The 15,946-nt window shown below is 47.4% G+C and overlaps 2 protein-coding genes across 4 annotated transcripts in view; one reads left to right on the top strand and one right to left on the bottom strand.

The window, feature by feature from the left end:
* MCM8 (minichromosome maintenance 8 homologous recombination repair factor) overlaps positions 1 to 850 on the bottom strand; it is a 36,789-nt gene extending 35,939 nt beyond the window's left edge. The window contains exon 1 of one of the 2 annotated variants that reach the window (XM_075563980.1): positions 553 to 850. The gene's annotated coding sequence lies outside the window, so the exon portion shown is untranslated. The remainder of the gene's footprint in view (positions 1 to 552) is intronic. The other variant, XM_075563981.1, reaches the window with a different exon arrangement.
* A 138-nt stretch (positions 851 to 988) lies between these two features.
* On the top strand, positions 989 to 14,995 carry TRMT6 (tRNA methyltransferase 6 non-catalytic subunit). 2 transcript variants are annotated; one of them, XM_075563979.1, is made up of 11 exons: positions 989 to 1,277; positions 6,167 to 6,294; positions 8,525 to 8,634; positions 9,087 to 9,178; positions 9,273 to 9,356; positions 9,630 to 9,754; positions 10,642 to 10,832; positions 11,196 to 11,281; positions 11,802 to 11,904; positions 12,005 to 12,091; positions 13,471 to 14,995. In XM_075563979.1, exons 1-11 carry the CDS (start codon positions 1,129 to 1,131, stop codon positions 13,657 to 13,659), a joined length of 1,344 nt encoding a protein of 447 aa, XP_075420094.1. In that variant the 5' UTR covers positions 989 to 1,128; the 3' UTR covers positions 13,660 to 14,995. The 2 variants fall into 2 exon arrangements, with proteins under 2 accessions (XP_075420094.1, XP_075420093.1); XM_075563978.1 differs by having other exon boundaries at positions 991 to 1,277; positions 10,477 to 10,832.
* Positions 14,996 to 15,946: the final 951 nt, after the last annotated feature.

Below are 15,946 nucleotides of genomic sequence, written 5' to 3'. Positions count from 1 at the left end.
TATAGTCAATCCATTACAAGAACCTACTGGAAACCTTATAGAGATTTAATGAATGAGTTAGTAACTAAACAAATTCAAAACAAGAGCTGAGTAATCATCTAGAGTCTAGATGATTCTAGATTCCAGACCACATTACACGTTAAGGCACTAACCCCAAACCAAACTCACCGCCATGGAATCGAATTCAATTCATAGTGACCCTATAGGACTGCCCCTAAGGGTTTCAGAGGCTTGTAACTCTGTACGAGAATAGAAAGTCACACCATTCTCCCATGCAGCGGCTAGTGGTGTTGAACTGCTGACTTTGAGGTTAGCAGCCTAACGTAAAACCACAACACCGCCACCAGGCCCAGAGAAATGAACTGATCCGGTTCAACGTCGTTCGGTGACGGGAGAGACAGAGAGAAACTGCACTCCGTCAACAACACTACACCGGTATCTTTCTCAACAGAGATAGCACGGCGTTCCAACGCAAATGCAAGAAGCAGAACTGGAGCGTGAACTAGCTGTACTCCGTTCAATAGCCTACTTTATTTACGTCTACTTTCTCACTTGCAAGAAAGATTCAAGCCAAAGCTCTCCGAGCTCACGGTGGGATCGGCTCCTGGGTCAGCGCCGGGGAAGGACGCAGAGGTCGGCGCTCGTCAGGCAATCCCCGCCCGTCCAGCGGCTCTCCTCATCCGCTGTTCTCCAGCCGTCCCGGCGAGGGGCAGGGGCCCACCTGGCAGAGCGGCTCGGGGAATTCCCTTTTCCTGCCACTTTTCCACACTTTCCCAGAAAGGAACTTCCCTTTTCCACACGTTCCCACAAAGTCCAGTAACCTAAAGCCCAAGCTCCCTCCGAGTTCTTTTTTGGCGCCTCTGTGACGCTGCTTCCGCCCAGGAAGTGGCGTGAGGGGATGGGCGGGACGCAAGGCAGCCAATCAAGGCGCTCCACCAAACGGAAGGCGCGCGGCTCCCGGAAGTGCTCCCGCAGGCGGGCCGGAAAGCGGAAGCAACGCGCTGCACGTGGGGGCGGTGCCGGCCGGAGAGCTCGGGGTCCTCGGTGGTTGTGGGGGACTGGTGGCGGGGACCATCGCGCAGAAGAAGTGGGCAGGACCTCGCGGAGTGAAAGAGCCGGTGGGACGTCATGGAGGGCGCCGGGGAGCATCCAGACCCGCAGCCCCAACAGCCCGACTCCGGACCCCAGCAGCCCGGAGACCACTGCATCCGCGACGGCGACTTCGTGGTCCTCAAACGCGAAGATGTATTCAAAGCGGTTCAGGTCCAGCGGAAAAAGTAAGTCAGCTCGCAGCCTGTGAGGGTTGGTTTGTTGTTTTTTTTTAAAACCCCCACTTGAGAGATAGCTCTTCTCTCCACATCTCCATTCAGATCCCTCCCACCAAGGGCCCAAGTTTGGTTCCCTGGGTCTCCATTCCGCCTTCTTTATCGCCTCTCGATTCTTCCTACGGAGGCCGATTCCCCTCAGGATCCCATCTTATCATCTACCCTTCTCCTCCTGACTACCGTCAGATGCCCTCTTTGGGGTTTCCTTCTTGGACCCCTGCCTTCAGCATCCCTCTGAACTTTCCAGAGTGCCGCCTCCAGAGTCCCAGTCTTGGCCCTCAGCTGTTCTGGCCAGGGGTTCTTTTCCTGGGCCCATAGGATCATCTCCAGATTGCCATAGACCAGCCCCACCCATCGCCCTTTCCTCTGAGTCTCCTTCCCTCTTTTTCCGTAGACCACCTTCCTTTCCAATTCTTCCTCCACCTTGTCTTTAGCTTCCCAGCCGCCTGCCCCTGCTCTTGAACGGAGATAACCTTCTATAGAGGGTAGGATCCGTTTGGAATCACCTCACTTTACACTAAGGGATGCGAGGTCAGCAAAAGTCAAGCAACTTGCTCAGGATCTCAGGACTGGAAATTAGATACCTGGCTTGTGAACCTGTGCCCGGTTTGAGTGCTACAAAATGGACATTTTGCTAACTCTGCCACAGGGTCGGGAGCAACGTTGTTAAAGCCCAACCCTGTTATTAACAGTGAAAATGTATTGTGGCTGTTTGGGTTCATTTACCTATGAGGTTTTTTTTGAGCTGGATGATTGTAGTACTTTTGACGCACTACATAAGTTGGATGCAGTGTAAGGAGAGCAGCTCTCTGCAGGCCAGAAAGCGTCTGCTACTGTTAGGTGCTGTTGGTTCTGGCTCATAGCCACCCTGTGAAAGGCCTGGAGCAAAATTTTGCCCAGTTCTCTGCCATCCTTATGGCAACAGATGTGTTTGAGCCCATTGCTGCAGCCACCATGTCAGTTCATCCTCTTGAAGGCCTTACTTTTGGCCCCTGACCTTCTCTACTTTATTAAGCATGATATTCTTCTCCAGGGACTGGCCCTCCTGATAACATGTCCACAGTACACAAGGTGAAGCCTCACCATCTTCATTCATCTCTAAGGAGCACTCTGGCTGTACCTCTTCAAAAGGCAGATTTATTTGTTCTTCTGGTCGTCCATTCAGTATTCTTTGCCAGTGCCATAATCCAAATGCTTCAGTTCTGACTTGAGAAAGTGATCATTTTGAAATTTGCCATTTATGTTAAAGGTTCATATCGTGAACGATTTCAACCCTCTGCGATCAGACTGTTGGCTGATATTTAAAGCAAAAATAGGTATCATTAGAAAATGGGTCAAAATTTCCAAAGCACCAAGCTGGTGATATACAAGTTGTATTTTCGTGTGCACAAATATTAGTTAATAAATTAAAACATAGGAACTAGGGGGTCGTATAGCATTTAGTCTAGAAATATCTGTACCAGCATTTAAGTAAAAAGCTTACATTTTCCATTGGTAAAAGATTTCATTTTGGTGGTTGAAATGTGCCTTGCCTGCCAAGTCCTGCTATGATAAGTCAACGGCTTTAACAAACAGGAATTAACTACTCACAGCTTAGGAGCCTAAAACTCTTGAATTCAGGGTGCCAGCTCTAGTATAAACCTTTCTCTGCCAGTTCTGGGGGAAGGGCCTTGTCCCTTTTCACCTTCTGTTCTTCTGATCCGTGTCGTTTTTGGTGTGGCCTGGCAGCTATCTTTCCCTTCTCTGCCTGCTTCTCTGCCTTACTGTTCCATTTATATCTCTGATTATGAACTCATTGTCCTAATAAAGAACACTTTATTCCTAATGGGATTACATTCTCAAATACAGAGTTAGGATTGATAACACATATTGGGGGGAGGGGGGCAGGATGAGAGGGCACAATCCAATCTATAACAAAATTAGAGAGATTTTGTTACAACTGTACCTTGATCTCCCCCCCATTTTATTACTCTTAAGAATTTTTAATTAGTAATCTGTTTGTGCTTGCTTACACATACATTCATCTTGGAAAGATACCAACATTAAAACTTTGAATTGAAACCCTTAGATTGTAAAGGTATAGTTTGGTGAATGATCTCAAAAGCTTTGCATCTGTGTAATGATCCCGTTGCAACTCTAGGTTTTCTTTCCTTTACCGCCCTTTGACGTCCTTACTTTTGAGATATGGTTGAGTATGCGGCCTAATCGTATGCTGCTTTAGACGTTTCCTCACCTATTTTCTGTAGACATTCATTTGGAGGTACTTTCGTCAGCTCCTTTTCTCTGCAGAAACCAGAGTAGTGTTTTATTTAGACTTCAGCTCTAATTCAGGTGTAAGAAGGGCACGGGGGCAGTGTCTGGCCTCTGAGGTCATAAGGGAGGAAGAAAATCAAGCTCGTTCACCCAAGGCTGATTCCTGTGGTTTGAAGGTCAGACATGCCTCTACTAAGTTTGACACCACCTGTTGCTCCTATAGCACTGTTTCTCTGCTGGGGTGGATAACTCATTGCAAAGGCCTCACAGAACACAGACAGTACTTAGTTAGAACTGCGCTTTATTAGGGAAGCGAACAAGTTACGGTTCGGGACCTGAAATGCTCAGGACATGGTTTTTTGTTCAGGACAACCTCTTCCTAGCCATGCTTGCAGGCTGGCCTCTCTCTGGGCCTTGACCACCTCAGCCATGTGACCCCTTGACATTTGCCCTGCTCAGGCAACGTTACAAAGCTCTTTGAGCACTGCTAATAACTGCCCAGTGGTCACACACTGGGTTGTGATCACACGGAGGGCAGTTTGAAACTACCAGCCACTCCTCAGGAGAAAGGCAGGCTTTCTCCCATAAACAGTTACAGGCTCAGAAACTCAGGGAGGCAGTTCTTCCCTGTCCTATAGGGTGGCTATGGGTCAGCATTGACCCCATGGCAGTGTGAATAAATGCCCAAAGGACAAGCCACTCCATCATAAGCATCAGACTGGAGGCATTCACGTCTAACTTTGTGAGTTAGCAACCTACCTCCGACCCCCCACGTAAGTGGCTGGAAGCATCTCCACTTTCTAGTGAACCTTTGCCCAAAGACACCAGCTTTACTCATTCTGTGGACCAGAATGCCACTGCTCTGTCTCCTGTGCTGGCTCTTGTTTCTGTGTTTCTCTTCTTCTGGTGTTACAGTCCTGTGTCCCTTGGATTAAGACAGTTCACTGCACAAGGATATTGGGATCCAGAGGACACGTTCCCCTCCTGGCTCACCTTTCCTGGTGGTAGTGAGCTAGATCTCACCCTTCCTGCATCTGCAATAGTTCACTTTATATCCAGCAGAATTCCTGAAACTCAGTGACATCGAGTTGATTCCAGCTCATAGTGACCCCCTAGGACAGAGTAGAACTGCCCCCTTCGGTTTCCCAGACAGATCTTCACAGGAGCAGACTGCCATATTTTTCTCCCACAAAGCAACTGGTTAGCTTTGACCAATCGACCGGTCCCCATGTGAGAGTTCCAAGTTTTTACAATCAAAATGAATGCTGTTAACAACCACTCATAACTGAATCATAATTCTATCAGCTTCCTCTTTCACCTTCCCCTACCCAGACCTATCAGGAAAGAGGAATACACCCAAACTGCCTGGTCCCATCCAGTTGTTTGATAGGAGTTATAAAGACTATGACTAAGAGAACCATATCCAGGAAATCGCTGCACCAAACCCGGCCAGGACTTCCCATCACCCCTCGCTCAGGGCTGCACTCAGTCTGGGTAGGTTGCAGCAATTCTGAGGAGACTGCAAATCCCAGTTCTCCCCAGCGAGCATGTGTCTTCCTCAGCCATCTTACAGGCACACCTTCCAATTTGGGTGACACCTTACTGCCTCCTGCCCCTCAGATTGGCCAGCAAAAGGCCAGCCCCGCCCAGCTTAGACTGAGGTGCTGCTCAGAAGATGAGGTGGGGGTGCAAGCCAGTCTGGGCTGAGTTAGAGCCATGCTAGCTTCAATGGATGTACTTTGGGATAGTGGGAAGAGCCAGGCTTTCGAGTAATTGTGACTCTTGGGCAGGATCCTTTTCTCCAAGCCTCTGATGCCTCATTTAGGATGATGTAAGCCGCAGGACTAAATTAAATGAAAGCATCTGAAATGTAGCTGGCACTTACTGTCTCGCTCCACTTGATGCTCAGCAGAGCTGCTCTTCTTTGGAAAAGGAAGGCTTTTGCGATTTCCCTCTTAAACCTCAACCAAGTGAGAATCTGCACAATGGGAGCCCTAAAGTGGTCAGTCTCCACGATAGCATTTTCCATGTTAAGACACCATTTCATACTGTATAGGTTGTCAGCAGTGTTTGCTTGTCAGTATGATTTGCCTCATTCCTCCTCACCACCCTCCTTAAAGTGCTCAACGAGACTGAGGCGTCCTCATGCCAGGGATGGTTCCATTTTGAAGGTTTGTTGTGCAAGCTTCAAGAAATCTCCCACGCTGTGCCCGATTACCTGGCCCTCTTGATGGCCTGGCTATCTGGGCAATCCTGGTCTGCTATTCAAGAAATTGTAGCGCCTGGGAGCTTGGGCATCCTGTCACAGAGTAGGGTCGGACAAATGTCCCCAGAAGCACGCTTTCCTCCCGTATGTCCTTTGCCCAGAATTTGGTGTTTTTGTGACTCATTTATTGATTTTATGTCTGTGCCCCAATTCAGTTATCTGGCTTACCAGCTAGTTTGTGTTCAAAACTGCTGCTAATTAACCTTTGTGAAGATTTGGGTGGTGGCATGGTTTTTCAGGAGGGGAGGGGGAAATCATCAGAATGGGCATGTCTTTTCTCTACAGAATGCAAATGAGATTGCTTATTTTTTTCCTTCCCCAGAAAAATCACTTTTGAGAAACAGTGGTTCTATCTGGATAATGTCATTGGCCACAGTTACGGAACCACGTTTGAAGTGGCTGGTGGAGGAAGCCTTCAGCCCAAGAAGAAGAAGGAAGAGCTCACCTCAGGTGCGCTGCTCTAGGCCAAGGAAGTAGATGGTCTCAGACCAGCTAGACAGAAGGATGTCACATGGTGCTGCTGTGGGATGAGCACTGGTCTGCATTTTGAATCCACCAGTGGTTCTGCAGGAAGAAGATGAGGCTTCTGCTCCTGTAACGATTTCCGTCTCGGAAGCCTAGGAAACAACTTTCTCTGCTCTGTGGAGCCCACATGAATCAGAGTCAACTCAGTGGCAGTGTGCTAATGGCTTGTAGTTTAGGATATCTTCCCCACCCTCCCCCAAGAGGCAGATCTTTGTTTGTTTCAAATTTAAGGATATTTATTGTCGTTGTTGTTGTTTTAAATCATTTTGTTGGGGGCTATTACACTCTTATCACAATCCATACATACATCCATTGTGTTAAGCACATTTGTACATATATTGCCATCATCATTTTCAAAACATTTTCTTTCTACTTGAGCCCTTGGTATCAGCTCATTTTCCTCTCCCCCACACTCCCTCCCTCATGAGCCCTTGATAATTTACAATTTTTTTTTTCATATCTTACACCAACCGCTGTCTCCCTTCACCTACCTTTCTGTTGTCCATTCTCCTGTGAGGGGATATATAGATCATTGTGATTGGTTCCTCTTTTCATCCCCCCACCTTCAAAAAGACTAACCTTAATATAGTTTGATCAAGTGCTTGGACATTGGGCATTGCGAGACCAGGTGATTGATCCCAGCACACCATTACCTGGCTCCTGACCTCTGTCTCCTGGTTACGTCATCACTACAAGAATTGTTCAGTGCCCTTGTAGTCCAGAGGTGCAGTCATAGCTGCAAAGCCGTTAGGCTGTAAAGATTAAGCGGTTTGGCTCTGAATACGACCAGTTGGATTAAATGCTTAGTCACTTGCGTGTGACCTTGAGCAAGTAATATGGTTTTTCTACATCTTACAGCCTCATCTATAGAATGAGGCCATACGTGACTTCATACCTTATTGACAGCAAGTGTTTGTTCAGTGATACAGCCCATACAAGGCTCTTTGCAGTGCCTGACACACATAAAACCCAAACCAGGCCCACGACTGTTGAGTAGATTTTGGCTCTCAGCAGTCCCTCTGTAGGGTTTCTGAGAAAGTAAATCTTTACAGGAGTAGAAAGCCTCTTCCTCTGAACTAGCAGCTGGTGGGTTTTAACTGCCAATCTTGTGGTTAGCCACCCAGTGCCTAACTCATGGGCCCACTCGGGCTTCTCACCTGGCATGGCTACCACAAACCTCCCTTCAGCTCCCAAAAAAGAGAAACCAAACTCACTGCCATCAAGTCCATGCTGACTCACAGTGATTCTATAGGAACGGGTAGAACTGCCCCTATGAGGTACCGGGACAGTAACAGTGTATAGAAGTAGAGAGCCCCAGATAAGGGTCTCAAAATTGTAGTTACAATTTTTTAATTAAAATATTTTTAAGGTTTTGGTCTGTATTTCACTATCTGGTCTTATGTTTTTCTAATGTTCAGAATTCTAATACCATATATGTGCTCGGCATGATTAAGCACTGGGATTGTAGCAGTTCATACACAAGGAGATTTCATAAAATTTGCGTAACCAGTGGGGAAGACTGAAAATTATCAGGTAGACAAGCAAAGAGGGGAATTCTAGATGGCGATACTTGCTGAGGGTGCCCTGGGTCCTGACTGGCTGCATGAGCCTTTGCTGAGGGGGAGGGGGTTTAGCCCTGAAGGCGTGAAAGGATCCAGTCACTCTGATGTTCCATACAGCAAGCAGCAAGTGCCAGAGCTCCACGGTGGGGCCAGGCGTGGTGTGTTCCGGAGACAAGAACCATATGCCCGGACCCTAGCGGTCAATCAATACGGCCAGGCAAGGGAGACTGTGACCAGATCACATGCAACCTTGCAGGTTGTGTGTGGAATATATTCTCAATGAATCCACTGTGGGCTTGAGCATAGAGTAGGATGAGCAGGTTTGCATTTAGATAAAGGTTGTTCCCTGGTGTATGGTAAGGGGGCATGTGAGTGGGACAGGAAAATGGGAGAGTGGTAGTTGCTGTGAGTCAGAATTGAGTTGCTGGCAATGAATGAGAAAGTGCTGGTGTCGAGAAAGCCCAGTGAGCCCAGGTGGGGCCGGAAGATGCCGTCAGTGTGCTTGAAGGGCCACTTGTGGCTATGGACGCAGCAAGAGAGAACATTGAAATCATTCAGCTCACCCATGTCACAGAGCCCCTTTCTTCCCCCAGAGACTAAAGAAGCAGGTGTTGACAATCGAAACATAGTTGATGATGGAAAATCTCAGAAATTAACCCAAGATGACATAAAAGCTTTGAAGGACAAAGGCATTAAAGGAGAGGTAATATTTAAAGGACATCTTGTTTATACAGTAAGAAAATGATGTGGTTTTTACAGCAGGATTTAGTTAACGTAAAATAAACAGTGCAATTAAGTCTGTCAAAGGTTTTTTGCTATGCGTTGGGGAGTAAGTGAATGATAATACTGATAGTGTTATTCATAAGGCATGCACCGGCTTGGTGCACCTTTGCTTACCGTTGACTTTCAGTACTGTGCTTCTCGACTGTCTTCAGGATCGACTGTTTCCTTTCCCTTGGTCTGCCTTCCACTGTTCTATTAGCTTGGTTTCACACAAATTCTAGGTAGAGAATGAAAGTACAAGTCCATCTATGTGGATTTCTGTGGGAAGTGGATTCGAGGATCCACTCTGGATACACCCGGGGGCCGAAACCTTTGCACTTTGTTGTTGTGTGAAAGTAGCTTCCAAAAGCCCACTCTCTGCTTTGCTTGTAGGAAATAGTCCAGCAGTTAATTGAAAATAGTACCACCTTCCGAGACAAGACAGAATTTTCTCAAGATAAGTATATAAAAAAGAAGAAAAAGAAGTAAGTGGCTTTTGTTTGAAAAGAATGAAGACCACTCCCAGGTGTTTCTGTGATGCAGCTTCTTAGAATTGCTGTCTGTCTGTCCTTCCCCTAGATATGAGGCCGTGGTCACTGTGGTGAAACCCTCCACCCGGATTCTTTCCGTGATGTATTACGCACGAGAGCCTGGAAAGATCAAGTACGCGCGGCTTCCTTCCAAACACATATGGGGGCGTGCAGAACCTACCTTTAAGAAAGTCCTGATTTTAAATAAAATGAAAACATTACTTTCAAAAAATGCCCTTCTTGGGGGTGGAGGGAATGCCCTCCTATCTGATAAATCCTAAGTTCTCGCCCCCTCCAACGCCATCAGTAGCCTATCGCCATAATGTGTGCCAACTTGAATGCATGGTGGTAAACGCAGCAGGCCTTCCTTAGCCCAAACTAAGCATGCCCTTCTTTTGTCTCTCAGCCACATGAGGTATGATACCCTAGCCCAGATGTTGACGTTGGGGAATATCCGCGCCGGCAATAAAATGATTGTCATGGAGACCTGTGCGGGTTTGGTGCTGGGTGCGATGATGGAGCGAATGGGAGGTGAGATTTAACATTTTCAAATTTAGGACTGCCCCACCGTGATGTGACTGGAGAGTCCAAAGAAATTAAACTCATGAAAAGAAGTGTTGGGGAAAAAAGTGTTGAGTTGCTTGCTGCAAGGTTGATGAAAAGACCTTGGTGAACCTCCATGGCTTCTGCCCCCAGAGGCCTCTGCACAACCTGCAACACGTGTTAGTTGTCTTCCTCTGCAGTTTCGGTATCCATGGGGATGCTTCTGGACCTTGGAACTGTCTCGGACTCCCAGGACAGTGATGTCAGGAATTATCTGGATCTCTGAGGCCTGTCTTATTGGCCTGGATTGAGGGATTGGGCAGATAGAGTACTAGGATATATTATGGAAAGGGGTTGCCTGCCCTCTCCTTCCCTGTGACCCCAGAGAACATAAACATGATCAGGTTCTACAGTTCACCTACTCCTCACTCATCTTATCCAACATTGCACATGTACAACCGTAGTTACAAATCTCTATGACTGTGCTGTGCGTGAATGTTGTATGCCCGGCAGTCTTACATACCCAGGTGCCAACCGAGAGTAACTGTGTGTGATGGTAACTGCATCTGATGGTTAGGTTTGCAGTGGTTAGGTTAGTTCTCAGTGGTTCGGTGGTTATGTAATGCTGTGATTGGGCCGTGACATCATGAGAAAATTTGATGTCTGAGCTCGCCTGTGTCATGCAGATAAGTGTTTCTGTTCCCCATCAGGTTTTGGCTCCATTATTCAGCTGTACCCTGGAGGGGGACCTGTTCGGGCAGCAACAGCATGTTTTGGATTTCCCAAGTCGTTCCTCAGTGGTCTTTATGAATTTCCCCTTAACAAAGTGGACAGTCTTCTAAATGGGACATTTTCATCGGAGATGTTGTCTCCAGAGCCCAAGGAGAGCACCACGGTGGAGGAAAGGAATGGTGTTGAGGAGAACCAGGCTCCAGAGCCGGAGAATGAAGACAGTGTGGCCGAGGCCCCAGAGAGCACCCTCCCCGAAGAACCAGAAAGCATGGAAATTGCTCTCGAAGATCCAGAAGATAAGGGAGCTAAGGAGAAGGGAAGCAAACGGGATTACGTAAGCATGTCCAGAGTTTCTTGCTACCCTGTCTGCATAGGTCAGGTCCTCCATTCCCTTCATTGAAGGAATGGGGGTTGGTTTGTCCTTGGAGGTTCCTCCTCTAAGATGAGAAATACTGAAACTTGGAGAGGGAGTGAACGAGTTGTAAACTTTGGAATGGAGAGTCAGGACACAGAAGTACTCTATAGGTGGCTTCATGGTGCTCTATAATACGTAGACTGCACTCATGTGTTTAGCTTTCCAAGTAGATACACACTGCTGCAGGTAAATTAACACTGTCGAAACTTTGGGCAGAGCAGCATTTCCAGAACGCAAATAGAATGAGCTCAGTCCTTGAGTTTCTTATTTTTCTCCTTGAAGATTCAGGAAAAGCAGAGGAGACAAGACGAGCAGAGGAAACGGCATCTGGAAGCTGCTGCTCTGCTGCAGGAGCGAAACGCTGATGGGTGCGTTGTGGACATGCAGTTGGTTGGGGGTGCTTGTTGGTGCTTGTGGGAAGGATGCTGGATCTGATGAAGGTGGGAGATGGTTGATTTCAGGATTTTCGATGAAATTTGAAACTTCTCCAATGACGGTATATTGGATGGGCAAATGTAGTCCCACTAGGTGCATTTGGTTGGCATTCAAAATGCCGTGATGGTGACTGAGGGACACGGGCTAATGGGAACCCCCAGAACACTTCTACCACTGTGCTGTATAAGGGTTGTGTCTGGTGGTTCGTTTCATGAAGAATGTCACCAAATGGTACTTTGAGTTGCTGTGTTTCTCACCCAGCCTGTATCTCCTAGAAAGTAGTAGCTCTTGGATTATGGGGTTTTCTTCTGTTTTCCCCTAGTTTCGAGAATGCTCTCTAGATCTCCAAGTGAGTCATGCACAGAAATACATGATTATTTTAAACACGTGTAAGAACTGGGACTTCACTTTGAAGGAGCAGAGAAATAATTCATCTTGACATTTTCTCTTCAGTCTCATTGTAGCAAGCCGCTTCCATCCCATCCCACTGCTGATGTCTTTGCTCGACTTCGTGGCCCCCTCGCGGCCCTTCGTGGTCTACTGCCAGTATAAGGAGGTAATCCTGGCAGGGGATGGCTTCAACTTGTAACTGAACGCAGATTCTCAAATGGTTTCCCAAGGAGTGATTCTTAACTGAGCATTGTTTCTGTCCTCAGCCTCTGTTGGAATGCTACACAAAACTACGGGAAAGGGGAGGGGTCATCAACCTCAGGCTCTCTGAAACCTGGCTCAGAAATTACCAGGTATGTGTTCTTCCCACCAATTCCACCGGGAGCTCTCTTGGGTTCTTGGTTCTTTGTAGTAAACTCTATTGAAAACTGAGCTCACTACCTTCAGGTTGATTCAGACTTACAGAGATCCTACAGGACAGAGTAGTTCTGCTCCAGGGGGATTCTAAGACTATAAACCTGCACCTGATGGGACAGGGCAGAACTGTTCCCTTTGAACCATTGACCTCCTGGTTAGCTGCCAGACTCTTCATCCTCTAAGCCACCAGGGTTCCTTGTAGTAAGCTGGAACCTGCCCCTGCCTGTAACAAAGGAAATACTGCCCTGCGAATGTATTACTGTATAATTCTAGCCCAGAGCGAGGGGAGATGCAAACTGTTAAGAGTTTGTATTTCATCAAGACCTCACTCTCACTGAGGAAGGAGTCATTGGTAACAGCAAAATCTCCAGGCAGACAAGAAGTGACCCTAGGAAGTCTGTGGCATGTTGTCAGGGTTTACTGTTGGGCTCCATGCGTGTCGTTGTCCTCCAGGAGGCGTGTGCCAGGATAAAACTAGACGTGTAAGATTTCTGGGGAGAAGTGCCTTAGTGACAGGGGAGAAGGAGCAAGAGCAGCGGGGAGAGCCCTCAGACCTGGAGGCAGGCCTGTGGAGGAGGAGGACGGGCAGGGTGAGCCTGCAGTGCTTGTCAGGCAGATTGGAGCCCCAGAGCAGAAAGTGTAGTCAGGCAGAGATGGTCAGTCCGGGGACTCGCGCTCACATACCGCCTGGGAGCCGCCCATGGGCTCCCTCGATGTGACTCCGACGTCAGTTCCCAGAGGTGCTTGCGGCTGCCTGCTCTCCCGGTGGCCAGTTCTCCACGAAAGGAGCTCTGCCGTGGTTTGCCAACCCTCGTAGTGACCACGCTGTAGGGCTCTCTGGAGCCTCGGTAAACCGTCCCTTCCTGGGGATCTTCTGCCTTGGCTGTGGCAATGGGTAAAAGAGTTGTAGTCATAATGAGCAGAGAATGAAGGCTCTGTGTATAGACCTGCCCACCAGCTCCTTCTCTCTCCAGAGAGCCCAGCTCTGTCGGTGGCCCTGAATCAGTCTTCCCAGAGCCAAGAAGCTGAGATTGGTTTAAAGCTGTGCTGAAACCATTGATGTACCTTTTCTCTCCCTGGAATTGGTTCCAGTTGAAGAGAACCTGGGCTTCCGTTTTACTTTTCAGAAGAAAATCACTTCAGCCATTTTTTTTTACTTCTCTCACCTGTCACACTAGGGACAAAGCTCATTAGAAATCAGATCTTTTAAGGTTCAAGAGAGTTTAGGTCATTTAAATTCAAGTTTCAGCAGGTGTGGTGTTCCTATGCACTTTTTCTGTCTGGAAAGTACATCAAGTCTCTCTGTGTTGCTTAGGTTTTGCCAGATCGAAGTCATCCCAAACTGCTGATGAGCGGGGGTGGCGGCTGCCTCCTCTCGGGTTTCACTGTTGCCATGGACAACCTCAAGGCAGACGCCAGCCTCACACCCCCGGCGAGCGCTTCAGCGTTGAAGACTGAGGAGCCAGCGGCCAAGAAACGGAAATGCCCAGTGTCTGACTCATAATCTCAAACTGATTTGATTTTTGGTTCTCAGGCATTGTACAGTTAGTAATTAAAATGGAAATGCCATGGGCGATTGATTTTCTTCCTACCCTGAGAATAAGAATGTCACACATCCATTCTTGGGAAGGAAGAGAAAGCTGTTTGCCCATCTCTGACACAGATGGTTCCAACTGTCGTAGCCTTGAGCCCAGGTGCCCCACCTGGGGGTGTGCAGTCAGTGGGCCCACCAGGTTTCTGGCGCCGAGAACCCTCCCAGTGCTCCATGCAGATGCGGAAAGCTCAGGCATCCTGAAACTCTTCCTTGTGCAAGAGTTTAGAACGACCCAGCACAGCTAACCCTTGGTGGGTCCTGACAGGAAGCGCATGTGCAAGAACTCTCCTCTGCATTCTGTTCTTTTGAACGCAAGCAATATGGGTACGTGAATGTGTGAGATGAACTACCAAAAACTGCCGCCCGGCTCCCCGCAGTGGAATGTGTTCCTTTGTGATGCTTGTTTGGTCATTTTCACAGTGACCGCCTGGGACAGTTTGGCGTATTTATTTTACTGCTTTTTATGGGTGTGCATGGACTGGTGGGTGTAGTGTTTTTTTCATTTTGCATTAATATACCAGTCCTCTCTCTCTTTGTTCCAAATAAAGTGACTAGGATTTCCGTGTAGTTTTCAGTTAAAAGAATAGAAATGGCTTGTTTGTATTCTCTCCTCTCCCCTACCCCCTGGGATTTATAGCAATTACATATGTATATATACATATATAGAGATAATATCTGCAGGGTCTTCAAGAAATTTGTGGAAAACGGGGGTTGAAAGCTAATGGAATTTTTCCACGGGCTTGTTGACCCCTTTCGTGCATATACACATAGGCATATGTGCGTATACATATGAAAACAGCATACATTAATACACATTAACTGTGACGGTCTTGTGCGAGACTTCAGCATTCTCATTGTATTCCGGTCACTCCTTGTCAAACGTATTTTAAAGTGCCTTTTTGCTGGTCTGTTAAGCTCTAGCATGATTAGGGGATTAGCTTTTCTATATATTTTTCTCTAAATATGTGTATGTATGTGTATATATATATATTTAAAGAGTCATCTGCTGCAGCAAAAAAAGCCCCGTTTCCCAGATGGGATCTTGCTCACTAGCACGGGCGCGTCGTGTGGACTGTCGCGTCTTTGAGCAGCCGTCACCCCTCCTGTGGAGTGTCACAGAGGAAAACGTGTCTCTCCTCCTCGCATGTGTGCTTCTGATCCTGGCCAGTATGATTACCAATAAGTACAGGTTTTCTCTCTCTTTCTGAATTGCTTTGAAGAATAAAAGTGTTTCCTACTCTGATAAGTGTGACTGAGCATTAATGTGATCGGCGATGCCCCATCGACTGGCCTTCAACTGACTGTGACACATGGTCTGTGGTTAAGAATATACCTCGATCGGCACTTCCCTGAACATGTCATTGCAAACGGCAGTCACCTGCATACAGCCAGTCAGGTTGGGTCACGAATACAGTACTTTGTGCATAAACTGAGTCCATTACTCAGTCTCCATTGATGACTCATCAGAGCCACCATCATAAGGAGGGGTTTGGGCAAGCCTCAACTGCCAAGGCCCTGGGGTGCCCATCTCACTGCCCCTAGAGATAGTGTGTGGATGCATTTTGTCCAGGAGTACTAAGGATTTCATTCTGTGTTTCTCCAATGTACCATGCACCAGGCCCCCCAGACCTGTTCAATGCAGGATGAACCCGATTGCTGAGTTTCTGACACAAGGTAGGGCGGGGCTGAGAATTTGCATTTCTCACAGCTTCCCAAGTGCTTTTGGCACCGCAGTCTAAAGGGACGGCCTTTTGAACCACCGTGTGTGCACCTATTCCGTGGGCATAGCGAAATGAGATGTTCTTGTCTTGTTTGTACGATGACCGTCCCACCTTTGGAGCAGAGTGAATAGTGAGGTGACTTCTGGACACCCTGCTATCAGAAGAGTTAATGAAGTAGCACTTTATTTTGTTTTACTCTTTTACAGTGAATTCAATGAAGGTGTACAGAATATCACTTTCCCATTCAACAACATATCCACATTTTGTTTCATGTCATTAATTGCAATCCCCACTTCCCTAACTGCCTCCCTTTGTTTCCTGTTTCCATTCTTCCTTATTTCCTGAGCCTTCTAAACTCTATCCTTGGGTAAATGCCTTTTTCATTCGAAATGGTTGGTTATGCTAAGATGTTCATACCTCCCTACTGTTATTGCTTCCCTTCTGTTGTTGATATTGTTGTTGGGCGCCTTAAAGTC

This window comes from Tenrec ecaudatus, chromosome 12 (assembly GCF_050624435.1).
Source record: "Tenrec ecaudatus isolate mTenEca1 chromosome 12, mTenEca1.hap1, whole genome shotgun sequence".
NCBI lineage: Eukaryota > Metazoa > Chordata > Mammalia > Afrosoricida > Tenrecidae > Tenrec > Tenrec ecaudatus.
The sequence above is the reverse complement of the archived record's forward strand: the minus strand, read 5'-3'. Positions and strand labels throughout refer to the sequence as shown.